We start from the raw sequence: 22,592 nt of genomic DNA on the forward strand, positions 1-22,592 counted from the left end.
GTGCTTCTTGTGTCTTTGCTGTGATTTGCCTGCTCTAACTTCCATTCTCTTAGTGCCTCAGTATCATCCTCCTGTGCTTGTCTGTCTGCCAGCCATTTCCTGGTTTCCCCTTCACTACCACTCACACCAGTCTCACTTCATTTCCCTCTGCCTTGCAATCAGCTTTTATCACTGCTCAACATCTTTCATGTCCTGCACTTGGGTCCAAACTCGTGTTCATAACAAAATGAGTGATTCCCCTGCTGTACCCCTCTTTTGTAGTTGTATTAAGCTGTATTGAAGGTTCTGCATGAATTTAATCATCTTTTATATATCGTTTATTCTTCTCCTGTGTGGATAATTCACGCCTAAAACCACTGCTTTCATTGTCTTTGATAATAGAGGAGAAAAACATTAGTAAAAGCTACTGCATGCGCAAAAAAATATCATTTTGACCAATTAGGAGTATCAGTTATTGCAAATTCAGATCACAATGTTTCACCTGGGCATCTTAACCAACAATTTCAATCAGTTTACTTAGTTTACTGTTTAATTTGCAAGGGCCATGTACAATTAAAACCTCTCTTTATTGTAAATTAGGTAATCAGGTGGTAGTCAAGAGGGTATTATAACAGAACGTAAAATGTAAACTCGCTGTTTAGCTGTTGCAAGTGATTATTCTGATGACCTGATGATTAAGCTAAGTTGAGACCAAACTCTGTGACTGTAGACTATTAAAAGGAATAAAAATAAAACTTGATCCTGTTACTTTTAATGGGAGCAGCAGAAATTACATCAGGCCCCACTGGAGTGTACATTTGAGAAGATGCTAACGGCAGTTAGCTCAGCTGCCACTTATGGCGTGTTGCTGGGAGAAATCTTAGATGAAAAGGAAAATGCACACCCTCAGAACTTGAATCCCCAGAAAAAACCCTTAAGACAAAAGAACAAAGCATAACAATACAAACGATTAAACAGGATGTCATCTTACCAGTCTTGTGTCTGTTCCACAGAGAAAACTACAGATCAGGATATAAACAGCCTCAGAGACTGTCGGGCACATTATGATTTTGCCTGTCGCTGTTCAACACATCAGTTGTTGTTTTACCAAGCTTTGCTTAGCAGCTGAGTGTTTTCATGGGATTCTTACTGTAATAATATTTTCATTCGCATTTAGGCAAGAACAAACACTTGGGTTGCCCTGGTGTTCAAACTTAATTAAAGGAATAAATGTTGGCAATGTTCAATTCTGCAAACCACAAATATTTTGAAACTTTACATTTCTTAGTGTTGTAACTGCATTTTTGTTAAGGTTCAACACTTTGCTTATGCTCTTTTTTAGGTTTGGGCACAAAAACCATATAGTTAGGGTTAGGAATAGGTCATGTTTTGGCATAAAATACCTATTCTAGTTGCCGACGTCCAACTTCCGGTCAAAGATATCAGGCTTCTGTCAACACAAACATGGCCAGAGATTGTTCTGAGGTATCACATATGTGAAGTATATCTGCAGACAACCAATGCAGTACCGTATACAGAGTCGCATGCACGTCAAATACCCAACCTGCTGTCTTTGTCTGCTTTTTATATCAGGAACTTAAGGTTTTAACTTCTAAGTAGGTAACAGCGAGAGTTATGCCAAAGATATACTGGCTTCTAACAGCTCGTTTGTGCATGCATTATATCCTGCATCCTTTTAACACATAGGTTGTGCACCTCCTCAGAAATTAACACAATGCAATACACATGAACATGGGCAGTGTAGGGAAGAGTTGGGAGTCCACAAGCACGTCAGCAGGAGCAGGGACAGCAATTGTGGCGAGTTGGCAAGTTAAGGTGTGCCATCTGGTGATATCATCCAGGGACACACGAAGTATATGGGCAAGTATTTGAACAACTAGGTTCATGACACAGCTGGTTGCCTACACAAATGTGTGGTTAAAAAGTATATTTCCTGCCTTAGGCTTCTGCTAAGATACACGGAAATGATTCTGTGAACCTCTTGTACACACTCTGAACATAAGTACAGCCAGAAAAGTCTGTTTCAGCCACAAGTAGCTGGGAGATAATGCCTCTCTCTCAGAAGGGAATTTATTTTCTTCAGTCCCAACACAGCAAAACAAATGCCCGCAGATAAAAGTTAAAGATAAAAGCTGAACAGAGATTCCCAACTAACTTTTGCACACACACAATAAATCAGCAGTGAAAACTATTGCTGCAGAGAAAACTCCCAGCCTCGGCTCACTGGCAACAACATGGCAACATCACACCCAGAATACAAAACTCTCTAAGAGCGAGAAGGAAGGAAGAGGCTCTTCCTGCAACAGTCTGCAAGGTGCAGAGAAAATTACAGCAATATGTGGACTTATCAGCAACAGCCAGCCGATATGAAAACGAATCAGTACCTCTGGGAGAAAAACATGTTCCTTGGTCAAAAAAGGGCCTATTTCCAGATTCATCAATGTACAGAAAATAGTTCGCTTCAGAGTCAGAGGGCTCAAAAAAATGCTTAAGTGTGTGAAGGAGCTGAAGCCATAATCACAGACGGAGGCTTGAACTGCTTAACTTGAAGGAGAAAGACAGGGGAGACATCAGAGGTGTAGTGATCAAAATATTTAAGCAAGAGGCTCTAGGGATACAGGAAGAGAGAGTGATAGATGCGGTACATATCCTCGGTAAGTACGTACTAGACGGGAGGCCAAAAAAAGGAAAAAAGACAGATATATTCATAGATGTAAACATAGTTGCACTGCATCTATCTGCGAAAATATTACTAAATAATTAATGGAACAATACCAGGCCTTGTTTTATGCAAAGCAGCCTCTCGTAATCCTAAATTTGCATTTAACACTTGGTTTGATTACAGCATTTTAATCCCAGCACGGCTCAAAAAGTCTTTACATCATCTCACAGTGGAGCATCACGCATATTTCCTAATGATGAAAACAAACTGTTTTGATGTTATTCCAAACCTTAAGACGGATCAACGGGATGTGAAGAACGCGCTGCTGACCGTCTGATACTAAGTAAGGATCTCTGACAGCGACAGGCTTTTTAAGTAGGCACACACACTTTAATATGGCTGGCACTGCTGAGCCCTGGTTTTGTTCACTGTACCATACACATTGCTTTATTATAAGAAGATCTGTGGCCTGGTATCTCAGATGGGTCATGGATCACACTCTATTCAGCTATACTAAAAAAAAAAAAATGTACTGGGTTTTTCCACTCAATCCTTTTGGAATCTAGCCATGCAGATAGTTTTTATCTTAATTCAGTTTTATATTTCTACAGACCTCGGTGGCAACAGTATTCAAAGATGGTGAGAACCCTCCAGCGAATCCTGTGTATTCAAGACCAGCATTTGGAAGATATTTTGAAAGGTAGTTCATTTATCTCCTAAGGTTGTAATATATATACACACACACACACACACACACACACACACACACACACACCCTGGACGCACTGAGCAAAAACATATCCAAAATACATCAATTCAAAGTCTTTGATGCCATTGAAAAGATGTCCAGTGGAGATCCAGAATGAACATTTTGAAAGTCTTTTTTATACATCTTTTCAACGTTCACTGGTGATATTCAAGTGAGACCCTTACACAGTGTAGTTTTAGACATCTTTTCAACTTCAGTTACAGAAGTCTAAAGAACTTCTTGTGGTTAAAAAATAAAGGTTTTTTGACGGCCAATTTTACTAACTACAGGGTAGATTTGAACTCGTAGTCTCAACCTAGGTATCCTGCATGAGGACTGCACTTTACCAGGAGAGCTATTTACCAGCTTTATTAAATACCATAAAAAATTGGGCCATCATAAAAACTTATCATAAGAAGTTTGTTTATACGTCTGTAACTGAAGTTGAAAAGACGTCTAAAATGACATTGCAAAAACTTTAATTTTGAACCCAGTGAGGTTGTCACATGGACATCACTAGTGACCGTTGAAAAGACATCTAAAGAAAGTCTTTTCAACATTTTTGGATATTCTCTGAACTTTCTCCACTGGCGACAAAGAAGTAGCCTATATTGGTTACTTTGCTCTGTATTTGTGCCAATCTGTCAAAAGTTTTCTTTGACACATTTAGTGTAAATGGTAAAATCAGTTGAAACAGTGTGTTCAAACAGCGGCCAAATGTTGACAGATAAGACACTGAGTAGCAGACAGGCTGATACAATGTTGCCATAGCTGCTATGGAAAGTTTTTTAAGTTTCCCCTCAGTAAATAACTCTCAAAATTGTGCATTTTTTCAAGGGAGTCTGGGGATATTACGGTTACGAGTTTGGTGTAAGATAATTATCTATTGCTAACATTGGCAGGTTAAAAGAGCCAAAACACGTCATTTAAATTGCAGTGAACCATATGAAATCACAGTGTGCAATCCATTATTCTTGTTGTTGTGGCTTCATCTTGATGTTTCGCAGAGGACGTCAGTTGAGTAGATGGTCCTTCAATGTGACCCAGGACACATTCAAATACACACTGCTTAAAGAACGTGGTCATACGTGGCTAACACCACCTCCGAATGTGGTCTGAGTGATCAGATCTCAAATGCGACCACATACTTCTTGGGGGCATTGACACCTGTACTTAGAGCTGTCCACTCAGAATGGATGTTAATACCAGGTCTGAACAGGTCCATAAAATCATAATGTAACCGCTGTCCTCTACGCAGCCTGACAAGTCTCTTCAGTTCTCCCTGTATTACTGCTGCACAACTGAGCGAAACTAATCTCAGCCTGTTTAGCAGTGATTGAGGCATTCCCACCATCATCTGTGACGGTACAAGGCTCATTTCTGCCATCAGTTTCACATCTGCATGCAAGGGCTTTGACAGATCACTTTGCCATGTTTGCTGCTTTGGACAGCCAGGTCATTTTATTTTTATGTAGCATAAACTTCCCCTCTTATAACCATGTATGTTCTGACATACTTTCTGATACTGAGCTAGTCTGCAGTTTTAAGAATGGATACGGATGAAACTTCAAAATTTACTTTAATAAACTTGCGTTTATCAATTATTTTGTCTTTCTTTCTCAGTGTCAGTGGTGGTGTCATGTTTGTTTTCATACTGTACCTATGATAACATGCGCCCCCAGTCTGGCCATGTGGCGGACTACCTCATAGCCGATTCCCCTGCCTCCTCCTGTCACTATGGCAACCTTCCCATCTTGTCTGGGCATCACTGGCAGAGGCAGAAGAGGACACACAGATATCAGGGAGAATGTCATTTGATAAGGCGGCTGCTTCAAGACAGGCCGCTATTTCGAGACATAAGAAGTCCTTGTGGTGAGACCTGTGGATGATCTGTGAGACTTTATCTAGGTTTTTAAATTCCTCTGGTACAGCCTGGCAATTTTGCTTTGCTGTCTTAAAGAATGTTGTATTGGACAGTTTCTGAGTCGCTTTTATACTGTCCCAAAAATGGATTCAAGAAATAAGCAGAATGGTTTGCCCTGTGAGCTGACAGCATGTCTTACAAAATCTCGACTTCTGACCAAAGGTGACCAGGCTTTAAGAAAATTAAACTCAGATTTACAATATTAATGAGGTAATAATACAAAATCAGACATTTTTTATTTTATTTTTTTTTCAGAACTGAATAAACAAGCTGTTCTCAGAGGAAAATAAGGTCCTCAGAACACTGTTTGAAGCTAGAGAGGTGACAGGGTCTGCCAAATATAAGCAAAACAGTATGAAATTGTGTTGTCCTTTGAGGTCAGTTTGTTTATTCAGTTTATTCAGTCATGAAAACAATGAGTGTGTTTATTTAGCTTGTGTAGGCAAAAACAACTGAGATATGGGTGCATATATGCATGTGCATGGATAGGCAATGGAAGTCAAATGAAACGTGTCGCATTATTTTTTGGGGATCAAAAATATTCATAGAACACAAAATAAAAATATCAGATATGTCACAGAATAAAAAATCCAGTAAAACACTAAAATATCCCAGAATCCCTAACTTATTTTGAGTAGGTATTTTAATAAAATTCCTGCATCTATATAACTCCCTGAACAATATCCGTTAAGATATTACAACTAAGGCATATTGTTGTTAGCAGTGTACTGCACTGTATTAGTCGAGTCAGTCGCACTGTCAATCCAGCGCCTGGACTGACCTGAAGCCGAGAAACGACCTGTTCCCCTATGGATAGCCAAACTAGACCAAACCGCGTTATAAAAACTGTCAATTTAAACCCACATCGCTGGACGACGCATGTAAAGATTTTGAAGGACATAATTTGAAAAGATCAGGAAGCGATAGGCTCTTCTGTTGAATTCGGCAATCATAATACACAAGACAGCACTCAATTTCACTCATGTTTCCACTTTTACACTTGTAATAAGGTCTGGTTAGCTAGCGTCAACATAGCTTTAGTTAGCCGTTCACGCTAGGCACCACGGTGACAGCTCACACCGAGGTAGAAATCACTGCTTCCAGCTAAATGTATTAATTAACAGTAAAACCTAACACTTATTTTCTTTCTGTGGCTGCTGACTAACCTACAACGTCCATGACTGTTAATAAGACCATACGGCTGCCAGGTTGAGGAGCGAGACACTTGACTGAACTTGAAGTTGAACTGACCTGGCAACCTGAAAGGTCTGCTGAACAGCTGCACCAACACAAGCCTCAAACCGAGCAGGTAAAGTCTGATAATTGGGAGAAGATGAGACCGAACAGCAGACAACATCTCTGCCTGGTGCTGTCATGAGTCCTGCACCGGAGCGAGCGGTGCGGAGGAGGAGCTGCTCCGGGGGGAAAGGCCAGTTCCGACTATGGGACACGTCCCAATATGAAGACGTCCATCCTCTCTTTCTTCCTTGTCACGTCTTTCACTGAATATTTTCTACAGAGAGACAGCAGAGAGCATGGGAGCTTATTACCGCCTGTTAAAGAAAAGAAATGATGAAAACTAAAATATCATCATATCATATATCATTTTTTTAAGTAATAATTTATATGATAGACAGTTGAAATCATGAGATAAATAGGCATAATTATTCAATATATTAAATCAAATAATCATAATTATGAGACAAAAGCCAAAATTATAAGAGAAAAATCATAATTATGCAATAAAGAGTTGAAATTACGAGATAATAGTAGAAATTCTGGGATAAAAAGTCATATTGTGAGATTTAAAAAAGTAAAAATTGTGAGATAAAAAGTCATAGTTATGTCATAATAAGTTGTAAATATGAGATAACAGTCATATTTATGAGATTTTAAAAAACAAATCATGAAATAAAAGTCAAAAATAAAAGACTAAAAAGTCCAAGTTATAACAAATAATAATTATCAGATAAAAAAAATGAAATTACGAGAAAAAAGTAAAACATTTTTAATAAGATTTTTTATTAGTTTTCATAGTTTTTTTCTTTAGTTGGCAAAAATGTGCTTCCATATGAGAGTTATTGAAGACCTCTTAACACTAAAGCCTATTTTAAAAACGGGCTCTTCTTTAAATTGCCTTCTTGACTAATTGTCCCGACAGCCAACTGACTAGTTGACCTTGAAAAAAAAACGTATCTCTTCCAGGCCGCAGCTATCCATCACTTATCTGTGGAGGTGGAATTAGTGTATGATGGAGGGGGGAGTCGTCGCTGCTGCTTGGCTGCTTGATGTGCCGTATGATCCCTCTCAGTAGATCCAGCATATTGCTCCCTTCAGCTCACTGACTATCTTATTAACTGCTGCCAGATAGGTCACACACCACAGAGGCAGCAGAGGCATGACACACCAGTTTGATCCATAATTTCCCAGGATATATGGGCTTTAAGAACATGTCTCTGGAGCGGTGCAGCTCCTGTCTGCAGCTCTCCGCCTGCACTTTCTGCTGGATGTTAGGTTTCCCTCTCCTGGGATCACCTGAGTCCGTGAAACCAGTCTCCTCTTATTAGAGGCGAGTCATGCTGCTGTGATAATTAGGCAAATAGGACCTCAGCTGTGAAAATCGTGACTTTTTTTTTTCCTACCATCTGAACGCAGATTCCTCTGATTTAATCAGCACAAAGTTTTCCCTAAACAAATATGCAGAAATAAATGTGGGATTTCCAATAACATCTGCTACACCAGGGCAGCCCAAAGTGGGGCAGGCGGGCTAGAGAAACATTTGGGATAATGTTAAGTTTTATCTTCTGAGGTTCATTTCATTTTCTGCGGCTGAGTTTCGTCACTTCCACCTCAGCCCCCTGACAATTTTGAGACAGTGAGCCTCAGTTGGAGTGATCACATTTTTCCAGAAGCTAAAGGATTTGTTACGATCTACATAAATGGAAGTATATAATTACGAGAGCTACGTCAACTACAAAGAGCCAGACTTCAATGATGAGAGCATCCTTATAAAAATATGCTTATATGAAATCGGCGGGTTTATTAATGAAAAACATTCACCCACCTGTTTTTGAATGAGGCGTACCCTCCTGCAAGAGCTCAGCTGAAAGTAGTTACAAGCCGAGAGTAGTTACGTGAATGCTCGTAATTGATGAGTTATTAAAAGAGCAAAGTTGTCATTCAACCTTTTCATCTTTGACAAATGTTTATTTCGGTCTCATGGAAATAGAAGGAAAGGACACCTGCTGCGCCGAGTCACCTTCCCTGAGCAAAATGTTAAAATGCTAATGGCCATCACCAAATCAATCCTGTGTGAGAGTGGAAACTGATTAAGGGTGATTAATGAATCTACATCTGGCTGCTGTTAAATATAGATTGCCATGGATAAACAAAAGTATAGTATTAACCCTATTCAACAAGAATATCTCATGATATCCTGCCAGGGCGTTTGATTGACAGCTGATTGACAGATACCACAGGACCGAACGCTCGGCCTATAAGAAAGAGACAAAATCAGAATCATTCTTCACCAAAAGAAGATTTTAGGCCAAATATAGGGCCTATGTTCTTGTCTATACAACACAAATCTGAAGAGACAGCCTGCTGCTGTGATGGATTGTGTTTGGCCAGCAGTGCAGAGCCATCCGAATTATCACTGGCACTCAAAGTAGGCCAAGCGCAGTCTCCAAGTCCTTCATTTCAACTAAATTACAATCATCTATGTTAAAGACAGGTCTGGGCCATTCACAGTCACTTCCCTTTTTTTCCTCTTTGGCAGGGAAATCATTAGTATTAGTTTGTGTCTTGCCCGCTATCCAATGGTTAAGGTCAGGCGGCACTGACAAGAAGTTGGCCCCGGTTATTAAAGTCTGCTTAGAAGGCAGTTAAATGAGCAGCAACATAAAGAGACTGTGTCATCATCACCGCTCCTCTGATGGAGGCTGAGCTGCGGAGGCCGTGTATTTAAATGTGCACGTGTTGCTGCTAATGCGAGCTGAGAGGAGCTGAGTGTGTGTGTGCGTGCACGTGTGAGTGTTTGTTCCGCTGCAGCCTGAGAGGTTGGGAGGTCATCGAGGCGCGCTGGCCTGCTATTGTTTAAAGGAAATCGCATCTCACGCATGACTACGGGATGATTATTTGGGCTGATGGGACATCAGGGAGACAGTCCTTTACAACACACAACTGAAGACGTATGTACACACACATACACACACACACACATATGAGACATGCTGGGAACAGGAAATGACAGGAGGGTGTGTGATGCAAATAACATGTGAACAGCATCAAAATAGCTCCAAACAACAGTCACCTAGTCTTATATGACAACCACTGGCTGGCTGCAAAGCCCAACTTGTCTTATTTAGTAAATCCAGGCTGACAACTGCTCGATGGGATGCCTGTGTGTGTGTTTATGTGTGTGTGCTGCCAGTTCAAGTGTAATCTTCATTTCATGTTTCACATAGATTTATTCCTGGTGGAAAGAGAGGGTGGATGATATTGGATATTTCGATAGCTGTGACAGTTTTCAAATATTTTGACACGCTGTTCCCTTAACACTTTACCTCACGTTTGTATTTGTTGCCACCAAGGGGAGATGGCAGGTGAAGTGTCATATTGCGAAGAAAGGAGATTTTCCGGGTGTGTCATGGGCAATTTGGGCTCCAAAGTGCAACAGCTTGTGTGAATTGATGTTGTCTTTTTCTCTCAGTTTCTCTGAGATGCCTCTTTTTCTCAGAAGCCGCCCCCATCTGAGAGGCAGACGATCAAAGATGGACTCAGAGACTCAGACAGAGCTGCGGGCTACGCAGTGTCCGACCTCGAACAAGACAGCACATGTGTATGTATATGTAGGAAACCCACGGGGAACGTTTGAAAAAAGGTCTGTGTGCACCAATGAGATTGCGTTTATCTGGAGGGTGTCGGCAGTATGTGAATGTGCTGGTAAGTGTGAGGCAGGCGAAGAAATGCTTGGAGAAAGTGTTTCTACCTCTTTATATGACTGCGGATGTACAGAATGAGCGTCATGTGTTGTGTACAGATTAAACAATGGAGATAGAGTGTGTTGATAGCATGCATTTTGACTTTTCAATGCCAAAAGTGCACAGGAGGAATTAAGTGTAAACCCACTGCGACTACCATTTTGAACCTTTGAGTTTGACATTACGCAGCCGTCACCATCTTGGTTTTTGGGAGCCAAAAGTGACCATATTTGGACTACGGAGGATATTTTCATTGGACCAATAACAACACCATAGCACACATACAAATCTTGCAGACATCATCACGAGTTACGTTGAAAAGAAATAGCATGGGGAGCGTTTGCTAATTGGGAAGACATCAGCGAGTCGTTGGCTATTGGTCTACGTCTCGCCAACGTCTTCCCGATTAGCCAACGCCTCCATTTCCATTCGTCTATGTGCTATCTGGGAAGGTAGCCATTTCCTAAATCGTCTATTTTACTCTAAAAGGAACCGTAGTTTACAAACTGAACATCATGCTGTATTGAAGAAGACTTGAAACTGACAATTGAGACCATAAACTAATCAGAAAATTGGTTACTGAGGTAATAAATCAAGTAAGAATGTAGGGCCATTTTCTCATAAGCTTACGTACAATCTGACTTCTTTTTGAAACCATGAATAATGCAGGTTTAAAGCACTTTAATGGCACTTAGCTTCACTCTTCAGACCTGGAAGCTCCGTCCATATCTTAAACAGTCACCTGGTAGAATTAATAAGATTAATGATGGTTGCATTTGATTCAGTTTCCAGGGCTCTGGTCACTCACTGATATGGCTTACTGGGACACTTACTGGAGAGGAGTCATAATTAAATGTAGTCAGTGTTGTTATTTACACCCGTGCTTTTCCTGCTCTGAGAAGTCAAAACTTCAGTGATGAATGGTTCTATAGTAAGACAAAGGACCACCATGGGACCCTTTATGCAAAGCTAAGCTAATCACCTGCTGACCCCAGCTACATATTTACCGTACAGAAACAACTAGTGGTACTGATCTCATCTAGCACAAATGATGGGATGCTGAGTTCTTCCTCTTCTCCTTTCCAGGAAGTCAAGTTTCTTTGTAAAGGCCAAAATCACTACAGTGTCTCAAAGGGCTTCATCAGCCCGCAACAGCAGGGGCGTCCAAAACAGACCCGGCTCTCTGTGACTCTCTATGGAGACAGAGAAATACTACTCAAAAAAACAATCACTAACACTTAGATTGTAAGTCAGCGAGAAAAATAGAAGAACCCCCTCAGGAGAGGCAATTGAGAGAGAGATCCCCCCTCCACAGATGGCCGGATTTGCGCTAGGAGCGGTGGGTGGGGAGAGGCAGTGGACTGTACGTGGACAGATTTGGTAATTGTTGTGCCGCCTCAGCTGCAGCCGCCACAGGCTCTCCATTGGGAGAGAAGCCAAAGGCCAGCTTGTAAACATGAAAGTGAAACCTGAAATTTTCTGCATGTGTTTGCAGTGGGCGACTGCACATGCCATATAACATCCTGGATTCACATCCGGACCGGGGCATTTCCCCCCTCTTTTTGACTTACAGGCATTTGCGACCAAAAGTGTCACAGATTCCCTTAGTGTGACAACTGACACTTTCATCATTGGGTGCAGGTAAAAGTAACTCAGAAAGTAACCATGAAAGAGTCATACTGTACTGTTCTACATGTAATTGCTTGTTGGTCAATTAGAAATAGGTTTGCATGTGTTAGGCATGATTTGTTTTTTCCCTCTTTTCTTTTCTTTCCTCTTTCTTTCTGCTCTTTTTTTCCCTCTTTGTATCCTGTCGAGACTTACAACAAAGCTTGGAGCCATACCCTAAACCTAACAGGAAGTCGGCCATTTTTAATTTACTGTGCATTTTTTCACACTTTTGCCGTTTCCTGGCGTTATACTTTAATGAGCTCCTTCTATAAAATTAATCAGATAGACTTCAAATTTGGACAGACCCATCTTAATACCTGCAAGTTAAAAACATGAGCATGTGTACATGGTTGACATTTACACGCCACTAATTGGAATAGAATCACAGCGCCACCTAGAGGAAAAAGGGAACTGACATGTTCAATACATTGATGTACTACTAGTCGGATGACACGATCCACCTGGACAGTGGTCGGAAAACCTTTAAGACATTGAAGATGCTATTTTCTGATGGTTGTCAGTTATACCAGGTATGTATGGCCAGGTGGTGAATTTGGACCTGCTGCCATTAAATAGCTAAGTGGCTGTAACTCTAACATAAATTCTCCAATCTGGACCAAACTTCACAGGTTTCTTAAGAATCTTAGAAGAAGAAGTGTACATGGTTCTAATAAATACATCTGAACTTTTTCTTTTGCCATTGTAATAGCTGCACTTCTTCAAATCCAGTGAGGATTTCTTTTGCTACTGTATTGTATTGCACATGACCATTTGAACACACCATTCCTTGAACTGTAATTGGTCTCTGCTTTCAGTTTCCAGGCTGAAAAAAACAAACTCACAGCACTCTTTAAATGTCAAATATCTCAAAAAACCTGAATCACATTTGAGGTAAGGAGTAGACAATGCAGGTGCAGAATGATGCTTCATTTTATAGGTTATATACTATATACGTATAAAGCACCTAGTTCTTCTTTTCAGACAGTGTTGTCATATGAGATTTTCAGAAGACTTTCAGAGACTGCGACTGAGGTATTTAGGCCACATGAGACACATAAACACATCATTGTACGTATTTCTTAAGTGAAAACAGCAAACGTCACACTGTATTCATTTCTTTGTTGGTTTGTCAGCAGCATTACACAAAACATTCTGAATGGATTTCTACGAAACTTGTGTGGAGGATGGGTCTCGGCCCAGAATAGACCCTGTTAACATTTGGAGTGGGTCCTGATGAAGGGACGGATCCAGGATTTTTTTTTCACTGTCTTTAACATTGTCATTTTTCAACACTTTGGTTCATTTATCAAGGAATAATGCATGGATCTTGATGTTAAAAATCAGGGGTATATAGGTCATTCTAGTTTGTGAATGCTTTTTAGATAAAAAATCATGCGTGAAACATGAGCTTGTAGTCTTGAGTTGAAAGGATGCACAGTACATGTCCGTCTGTGAGAGAGTCTTTCACTGAGTGTAATAAATAGCTGCTTGAAACAATGTTTTTCCTTATGCTCGCATGTATTTTCATCCATTCTTGTGCAGAAATTTTAGTATAATTCATGCAATGTGTGCGCGCTATTAATTCATTATGTTGTGGGAGCAAAAGTCTACGTGTGTGTTTGTTCATGTGCGTGTGTGCGCATGCTAATGCTCATCAAATACATCGTTTCTCCTCGCTGACTTCAGGGAGTGGATGCCTTTCCATTAGTAGATGTAGAATGAGGAGCAGTGGGAGGGATATTTGCTTGCACCAATTAAGTCTGTCATTAAATACGTGCAACACACACACACACACACACACACACTCAAACATACACACACACACACACAATTACACACATTTTAATTTAACAGTCTGTGAGTCAGTGTGTTTCTGTCTGAAACCTGTTGTCACTGAGACAGGATTGTGAGCAGACTCATTCATCTCTTGCTCGCTCACTTTCTGTCTGCTTTCCTCTCTTTCTGTCTCTCACTCCAGGCGTATGTGTACACACACACACACACACACACACACACACACACACACACAGAGACACACACACACACAGACTCTAAGGCTGTAAGTGTGTGTGTGTGTGTTTTGCCTCCTTGGCTTCAAGCCCTTCACCTACCCCTCCGTTTAACCCCGCAACACCGATGCCTCGGCTCAGGCACGCAGTCATACAGACTCATACGTTTGGTTTTGGCTGTGTGATTCTGTGAAAGAAAATCAAATCTGATACCAACCATCTGAATGGGATGAAGCTTTTAATTATATCCTCCGCCGAGGAAGTTATGTATTCACCTGTGTCTGTTTTTTGTTGGTTTGTTGGTTTGTCAGCAGGATTACACAAAAGCTAATGCACAGATTTCCAGTAAAGGTGGATGGAGGATGTGTCTCAGCTCAGAATAGACCCCATTAGCCTTTTCAGACTGAAGACTCTTCTTTTACGCTCATAAATGACAAAGAACCAGCAAATATTTGACATTTTTGCCGTTTTTCGACATATTTGGGATTAATGCATGGTTCTTGATGAAAATAATCAGGCATATTAAGGTGACCTGTATGAGTGAGTACAATTTGATGCTGATTGAAATTAAAATCGATGTAATATGTTTTATTTGATATTGGATTAGACCTGATTGGATTAAATGGGACTGTTTGGCCTTGGCAGAGGTGCCATCCTAGATCGTAAGTTTTGAGTCTGCTCCGATATTAACTTCATCCAAGACACACTTCAGATGAGTTTTGGACCAGTCTGGGGCACAAAAACGACACTTTTGGTTAAATTTAGATATCTAAATGCGACCACTTTCAAACTAAATTATTTAAAAATACTCCTCAAGCACTTAGTAGGTTAAGTGTTTCCTCATTTCACTCTACTGAAGATGTAAAACCCCCAAAACAGCATTAAGACACGGGACAATAAAGGTCTCAGGTTAATAAGATGGGGACATATTAGCATGAAAGATGATTAAAGACGTCTCATTACAATTAATAAAGGTTTTCCCCCGAGAAAACTGTGCAGACGATAAATATATAATCAAACACCCTGCATCACATCTGTTACAGGAGCAGATCTGAAGACAACAGCTGTACTGTATCACTCTGGATTCAGGTCCTGCTTCGCTCATGTTTACCAGTATTGACTGAACTGTCCACCTGGCCAGAGGGATGGCGGATGTGATTCATGTCTAACGCGGTGTTTCCCTCCCAGTCTGCGCTGAAATGCTAATAATGTGCGCTGTTTGGGCTGGAGGGAGTCCATTATACGCTGACGGTATCGCATCTTTGTCCATCGGGGGACGCACGCTCGGGAACGTGGGAGAAGAAAAAGGAAGTGGAAGAGCGAGAGGGAGAGAAGGCTCGCCTCGCACGCATATTCTGGAGGGGAAAAAAGAGTGTGCGTGTGTGTGGATGTGTGCGAGTGTGTGTCGAAGCTCGGACACAGCAGACACGTGTCACCTCAGCTCCAGTGCCGTCAAGCTAAACTGACATAAACAGCCCCAGGCGGCCCTATCAGAGATGGACTTTACATAACGGCTGAGTCACTCACAATCTATTTTTATGGCTTTGAGGTGTGTGTGTGTGTGAGCGTTCCAGTGCCTCTATCTCTCCGAGAGCCAATTTGAGTTTTAGACCTTCAGAATGAGGACATATTTGTGACGTCAGGTAGTCCTGACCGGGCTTCAGCTCCTGCTTGAAGGCTCAGACTTGTTTTTTTTTTCTTTTCTTTTTTAGGTTACGGTTAGAATAAGGATCAGGTTGAGAGAGGAAAAGGATGTAGAGCTTTTCTAAGTATTTTTGGGGGGTTTGGGGATTGTTTGCTTTCATGAGAGTGCAGGAGGGAGCTGATAGGAGAGGAGAGGTGAGAGTCAAGAGCGATGAGGTGCAACAGGAGGCCGTGGGCATGTGGTGCTGATGGGAGCGAATGAGTGAATCAACAACACACAACAAGTGTGTGTCCCAGAGAGAGAAATACTGGCTGCTCAACCTCAGGAAGAAAACAGAGAGATATTGAAGTGGAGTAAGGAGGCACACCATCAGGGCAGTTAAAGTCTGTCCTCTGTCTTTTTACAGATGGGTGACAGTTTCAAGGAAGACCCCGCAGAGACCTCGTCGTTCCTGTTGGTCCATTTCACTCTCATCAAACCTCACAATGGCCCCTCGAGTCCTGAATGAAAGCAAATTAATTTGTCATGTTTCTCCTCTCATTCATTCAGGTTTTTTCATTTTTATTTCTAAAAGAGCTGATGATAATATGTCAGCCATTTTCTTTTTTTTCTCCTTTTTTTCTCCTTTTCTCTTTTTATTTTTTGGCCTTTTCATGGTTATATTAGACAGAACGGATGAAGAGTGACAGGAAACAGGATGAGAGAGAGGTCGGACTCTAACCCCGGGCACCGCAACAGAAACACTTTTTGATTGTGATCCCTCAAATTTTGTTGTTTAACAATCGTGACCTACAGATGTTAACTGAGCTGAAGCCCGAGGTGACATCAGGTTGGTTGGGTGGGTAGTGTTTTTTCTGATTTAAAAGTGCACATGAAGGCAGCATTCAAGCACACCGTTTGCTTTATATGCACCTTCATCTGCATTTTCACACAAATCCGAATACTGGATACACAAATACATAGAAAGACCCTTTTTTGATTTCAAACGATGGCAGTAAATGTAAATGATCGCTGAAGTAAAGCTGAATCAGATCTGGAATAACCTTTTTTAGATTATTTTCATTATCAGTGACTCTGCTCGTTATTTCACAATTAAAAAACGTAAAAACAAAAAATGCTCTTCGTGATTTCACAGAGCTTGACGTGACATCTACAAATTGCTTCTTCTCTCCAACCAACAGTCCAAAACATCAAAGTCTCTTCATCAATGACAAAGAAAAGCAGCAAATTCCCATATTTAGGAAGCTGGAACCAGCAAATGTTTGCTTGAAAAATGACAGAAACAATTAATTGATTATAAAAATAATTCACGATTCATTTTTCTTTCAATCGATCGACGGTTGTGGCTCTATTTGCTAATAACAGAAGATTTGACTCTGCGTCTGAATATGCAGCAGAATACAAACAGTGATATAGCAACCATCAGAAGTTGTACATCTCCCAGTGCTGTAGCACACGTGAAGGGTAAAATGCTGAAAAACGCTCTGTGTCACAACGTTAGTAGGGACCTCATAAAATTCCTAGACCGAACCTGGATCTGTTCCAAACACTACTCAGTCATTCTCTGGCCCATCGCCTGACCGACTGCGAGATTTCATTAAAGGCAAATAAACAAGCAGGACCAAAAACACAACCTCGAGGTGATAATGTTATTTTACAGCACTTCAAAACATATGAAAAGTTAATTAAATACAATTCACTTCAATGACCACACAGCCTCACGGTCAGGATTCAGGTCTAGGAGAATGAATGTCGTCACTGGAGGGTCTTTGAAAGAAGAAATGATAATATAAATAATGTGACTTCAGTTAAAGTCCATTTTTCTGGGTATTATATATTTGCACTATATATCCAATTTAGCATTTCACCTACAGAGAGAGTCAAATAAATATTTCAACCTTGCTTAACTCCTCTTTATCACTGTTAGCTGTAACATGTTACATTCAGTGCGGAGATCATCATTTAGCTCAACAAGCCTCATTCAAGTCCTCGCTAAGTATCCACTCCTACTGAAGTGTCCTTGAGAGAGACTCTTTAAATCCTGTGGTACTATTCTGCCGTCCACAGTGACCTCTGACCTCAATGCAAATAAGGAGCTGATGTATTTACAGAAACTATATTATATACATTTTATTCTGTAAATCCATTAAGAGAAGCTACTTTCCATTATTCGTGTTTATGATATTAAATTCATTTAGTCCTGTATTTGCTCTTGTAACATTTGTGGCTCAATTAATATGCTGAATAGTGTTCAACACTTGAAGGACAAACGTATTGAAAATAGAAAATATTTTTTTTAAAAGTATGAATTATCCACAATGAATGCCAAACAATCGCTTTATTAAATCTTTTGCCGTCAGTTGTTGATGCAGCTTCTGCTCCGTGACCTTAAACGCAACATCTCAGAGACCCAAATACAACACGTTGACCTTTACAGTCGCGTTCATAGCTTGATGACGGCAAACTCCTCTGATTATTCCCACTTTCATGAAGGCAGATTTGTATAAAAACTGCAGAATTCATCAGCGTGGAGGTCTAGCTACCACTTTTGCATGAATGACTGACGGCAACACACACACTTGCGCACACACACACACGTAATATAGTTCATAAAGAGTCTCAGCAGAATAGGTTAACGAATCCCCTCTCCACCGCCTCACGTTTCAATAATTTACTTTTAATACTAAATATTTTATGACTTTCAATCTGAATTGAACTTGGATCTATCAAGGTGTATTAACATTCAGCAGTGAGAAGCCTTTCTGTCAGCGCCTGTCTGCCTCCCACATCAGCATCACAACTGGTAGAACTACACTGTGTCCGTGCGTAGGGCTGCAACTAACGGGGAGGTTGTGTTTTCACCCGTGTCCGTTTATTTGTCGGTTGGTTGGTTTGTGACCAGGATAACACAAAAACTACTTGACGGATTTCCACGAAACTTGGATGGAGGATGGGTCTCAGCCCAGAAAAGACCCCATTAACTTTTGGTGGGGATCCAGGAATGTAGGAGATAGGTAATTTTTTATATTTTCGTTCATTTTTCAGGGAATAACGCATGGATCTTGATGGAAAAAGCACAAAGTACAAAAGAGGACTGTTGGGTAATTCATTATTGATTAAGCTGACAATCATTTTCACAATTAATTGACTAATCGTTGTTCTCTCTGTGTCCCTCTTCAAATTGCTTCTTTTGTCCAAACAACAGTCCAAACTCTCCAAAACTCTTCCCTTAGTGCCATAAAAGACAAAGAAAAAGCAGCAGATCTTCACATTTAAGAAGCTGAAACCAGCAAATGTTTGACTGTTGACGATTAATTGCCTTTCGATCGACTAATCACTGCAGTTGTGGGATAAATTACCTGTCTCATACACGAGTTACGATGGAAAAGATGACATGAAAACCAGAGGAAATACTTGGAAACAGAATCGATGTTATTCTGACACTCCTTAAAGGGGCTCTATGTAACAATTTGTCGCAGTTTAAACGTCTCAATCACTTCTTTTATCGGCCATATGTGAGCGGATTGTAACGTGCCGTGAAAAATGAGACCTTCCCGTCTCTCTCGGCTGCCTCAGCTGTTTAATGCTGCCGGACTGTGGATTTCTTTGTGAAGGACTCGGGTCAGATTTTCCACGACAGACCAAAGGATGTGACTTTGTGCACGTTCTCGAGTGCCTCGTCTCAGTCCCCTAACAGAGAGCAACAGCAGCTAACGCTCTGTAACGTGAACCAACGACCGGTGTGTGTGAATCGTGTGTGTGTGATTAGAACTGTTCTTCGATTAACTTTTTAGGTCACACACACACACACAACACAAAAAAACACTACTTCACTGCAATATCACAGTTATTTACACATTTTAAACTATCTTGAGGGAATTTCAGACATGCTCATGTATGCAAAGGCGCGCGCACACACACACACACACACACACACACACATACACCTGTCTCCCATGCTGAGTCCCGCTGAGCCTTCCCTGCTCCACTTTTTTTTTTTTTTCATCTGTCATTCTGGAGCATGTCAGTGTTTAACCCCCCTCCCACGCTTGCACACACACACACACACACACACACACACAGACACACACACACACTGCCTTTCTTCTTTAACAAACTGCACAAACATACACAATCGCTCCCAAAAATGCTGCTTTTTCCCTTTTTCACAACTTAACACACACTTGTGCACACACACAGCCAATCCAGGGCAGCGCTTTAAACACACAGACACCAACAGTTGAAGCAGTTGTCATACACCTTTTTTTTTGGACTCCCTCTTCGTGTCATTACTGGATCTGATAGAGTCCGAGCAGTCATTTTACGACCTATGTTTGCGTGTGTTGCACGTCTCCTGGTGTCTGACAGGAATCAGTTTGTAGTCCGGTCAAAGAGGGCATCTGCCACCCCACCAGACTCTCTGCTTTCTCTGCAGGAGAGCACACACAACAGTTTAGGAGGCTGCGGGGTTTCTTCCTCATGGCTGCATCCGGCATTTAGGCTGCTTATGGATTTTTAAATACAAGAGTGTGGCGCCCATAGCTCAGAATAAGAAGGTTTTAAAATTTTTAAGCCTAAACTCGCACTTTTCTCGGCGAGTTGGAGGGAGAGGGAGAAGCTCGGCTGTTTAAATCCCTGGGGGAAACAGTGATGTGGCGTTCCATGAAAACTAAACTTCAGCCAGCGATCTGTTGTATTTCATAAGGGTCGAGTCGTGCTTTTCTTCCCTGTGAGATGTGTCTATCTCATGAGGAGAAACCTTAAACTATTTTCTGCATATAAAATCAAACACAAACTGGGGTTTCCTGCTTAAATGTCCTAAAAAACACCCAAAAAGGCAGCATGTCCTTGGTGTGCCCTTCACGTTATCCACTTTAAAACATGCACAATTTGTTAATTTTCTTTAGTTTGGGGATGCCGGAGATGAAAACAAAATGCTTGATGAGCCAGATGAAAAGTGGCAAGCGAACCTCACATGTTTAACAGCTTTATGGGCCATGTGACAGCATGTAGGCATTGGGGGCCAACGTGCCTGCAATATTGAGAAGTCCTTCATTAAGCGTGTGTGAAATAGAGAGAGAGAGCGAGAGAGAGGGAGAGAGGATATAAGAGCATCCTCCTGAACTGAGATTGGACATAGCATGTTGGACAAGCTCGCCGGTGTCAAGGGGAAAATAAATGCGCTATGCGTAAAAGCATTAGCGGGGTATTCATGATAAGGAGTCCAAAAACATGGCACAAGGCAGATTAGGAATAAGAAGCACAGGAGCCAATAGAGATAATCCTGTTATCTCGTTGGATGTAAAACGCCAATGTGGAGGGAAGCATCCTCAGAGACCGAGATGAACTGAGCATGAACTAATGCTGCAGATACACGGAGAGGCAGGAGGAAGATGAGGGAGAGGAGGGCAAAACAATATTGGCAACCTGATGTAAACACTCTTGTTCTTGACCTTAAGGGACACACACGCCGTTTACCGCAATGTCACAGGCGGTCTTCATACTCCATTAGAGTCCGCACACACACACACTCACGCGCGCGCCCGCACCGTCTTCCGTTTGACACCAGTTCGATATCCTCCTCGTGACATTGTCTCACCTTTGAGGAGCCGCTGTCAGTGTCAGCAGTGACAGATGCTCGCCGTCAAGTTGCTCGGAGAGGAATGTTTGCGCTCCGCTCGTTTAGAGGTTTTGGGATACCGGGCGCCGGCGGAGACGCACTTCCTCGGCCGTCACCTTTCTAACCAGAGCGCATTTAACATTACGCACGACAGCGTGCACACACACGCATGCACAGATAACCTAGAAACACACACACACACACACAACAGGAGAGACAGAAAGAAAAAGAAAGAGCGCAGACTTACAGGATGACCCTGGGCTCCTCTGCGCGCCCCATTGTGAAATCCCCGTTATTCCCGTTTTAACGGAATCCTCAAATGCCGTGGTCGCAGTCCACGTCCCTGCAAATGTACCACAGGATCACATAGAGGATGAGGAGTATGGCGAAGATGAAGAGCGCTACTAGGATGGCCTTGGTCACCGGAGAGATGAGCGACTGCATGTCAGGAGCAGAGCCGGGCAGAGCGGCGTGGAAGCTCCGCGTCCGTCCGTCCTCAGTCTGCTATCTCTCTCCTCGCTCTCCACCTCTCCTCTCCGCCGCTCCGGTAGCAACTGTTGAGGACGGAGCCCGGGGCTTTGTCGTGCGCGGACACACACATATGAAGAGCCTGGCGCGCACGCACACGCGAATTTATCAGCGGCGATCCAAGGCGCGCAACGCGTGGGGGGCTTCCCTCGCTGAGAAGCGGCGGCGGCGGCGGCTGCTGTCTGTCCCCAGATCCACTCTCCGCGCCTGTCTGTCGCACATCAGAGGAGAGAGAGACAGGGAGAGAGACAGGAGTGATAACAACCGAGGGTTTCGCTCAAAGGAAGGTCGCGGATGAAATTCAGCAGGTGGAGGTTTGGATTAGATCCAAAAGAGACGTTTCTAGACACACAGATGGGAGAAAGTTGCGCGCCGAGCTGCTGCACTTGTAGGCAAACAGGTTGATTAGTATTCCTCTCAGCGGAGTGTGTGTGTGCGCGCGCGCGCGTGTGTGTGCATGTGTGTGAGAGAGAGATGGCTCGGCGTGACAGGCTATCATCTTATCACGACCCTCAGCATCCTTTATTGTGGCAAAGCTGTCAGTCGAAGGATTAGCAGATGAATACAGATGGTTATTGCATTAAACACGTTTCCACTTGATCCGCCTTTTATTGCCGTTTCACCTCATCCTTGTGAGGTCGGTCTATACGCTGATGCATTAACGAAAATCCCATCATGAAGGAAAGGTGGTGTTAAAATGTCATGGACAACTCTTGGCGCAGCTGGAGATGCAAGAGCATTAAATATGGCATGTGCGTCAATGAAATGCCAAACCCACAACGGCACTTTTGTAACTTACAAGG

The 22,592-nt window shown here is 42.0% G+C and overlaps 1 protein-coding gene across 3 annotated transcripts in view; it reads right to left on the reverse strand.

Annotated features, from left to right (window-relative positions):
- The window catches only part of LOC311263107 (polyprenol dehydrogenase), a 55,078-nt gene extending 32,894 nt beyond the window's left edge, over window positions 1-22,184 (reverse strand). The window contains exons 1-3 of one of the 3 annotated variants that reach the window (XM_084362999.1): window positions 21,509-22,184; window positions 6,586-6,847; window positions 5,071-5,178 (exon numbers count right to left, since the gene is read on the reverse strand). In XM_084362999.1, the coding sequence (XP_084219125.1) occupies window positions 5,071-5,178; window positions 6,586-6,691 (214 nt within the window). In that variant the 5' untranslated portion in view covers window positions 6,692-6,847; window positions 21,509-22,184. The remainder of the gene's footprint in view (window positions 1-5,070; window positions 5,179-6,585; window positions 6,848-21,508) is intronic. The other 2 variants (XM_084363000.1, XM_084363001.1) reach the window with 2 other exon arrangements.
- Between the last annotated feature and the right edge of the window lie 408 nt (window positions 22,185-22,592).

Source organism: Pagrus pagrus (assembly GCF_965226575.1).
Source record: "Pagrus pagrus genome assembly, chromosome: 9".
NCBI lineage: Eukaryota > Metazoa > Chordata > Actinopteri > Spariformes > Sparidae > Pagrus > Pagrus pagrus.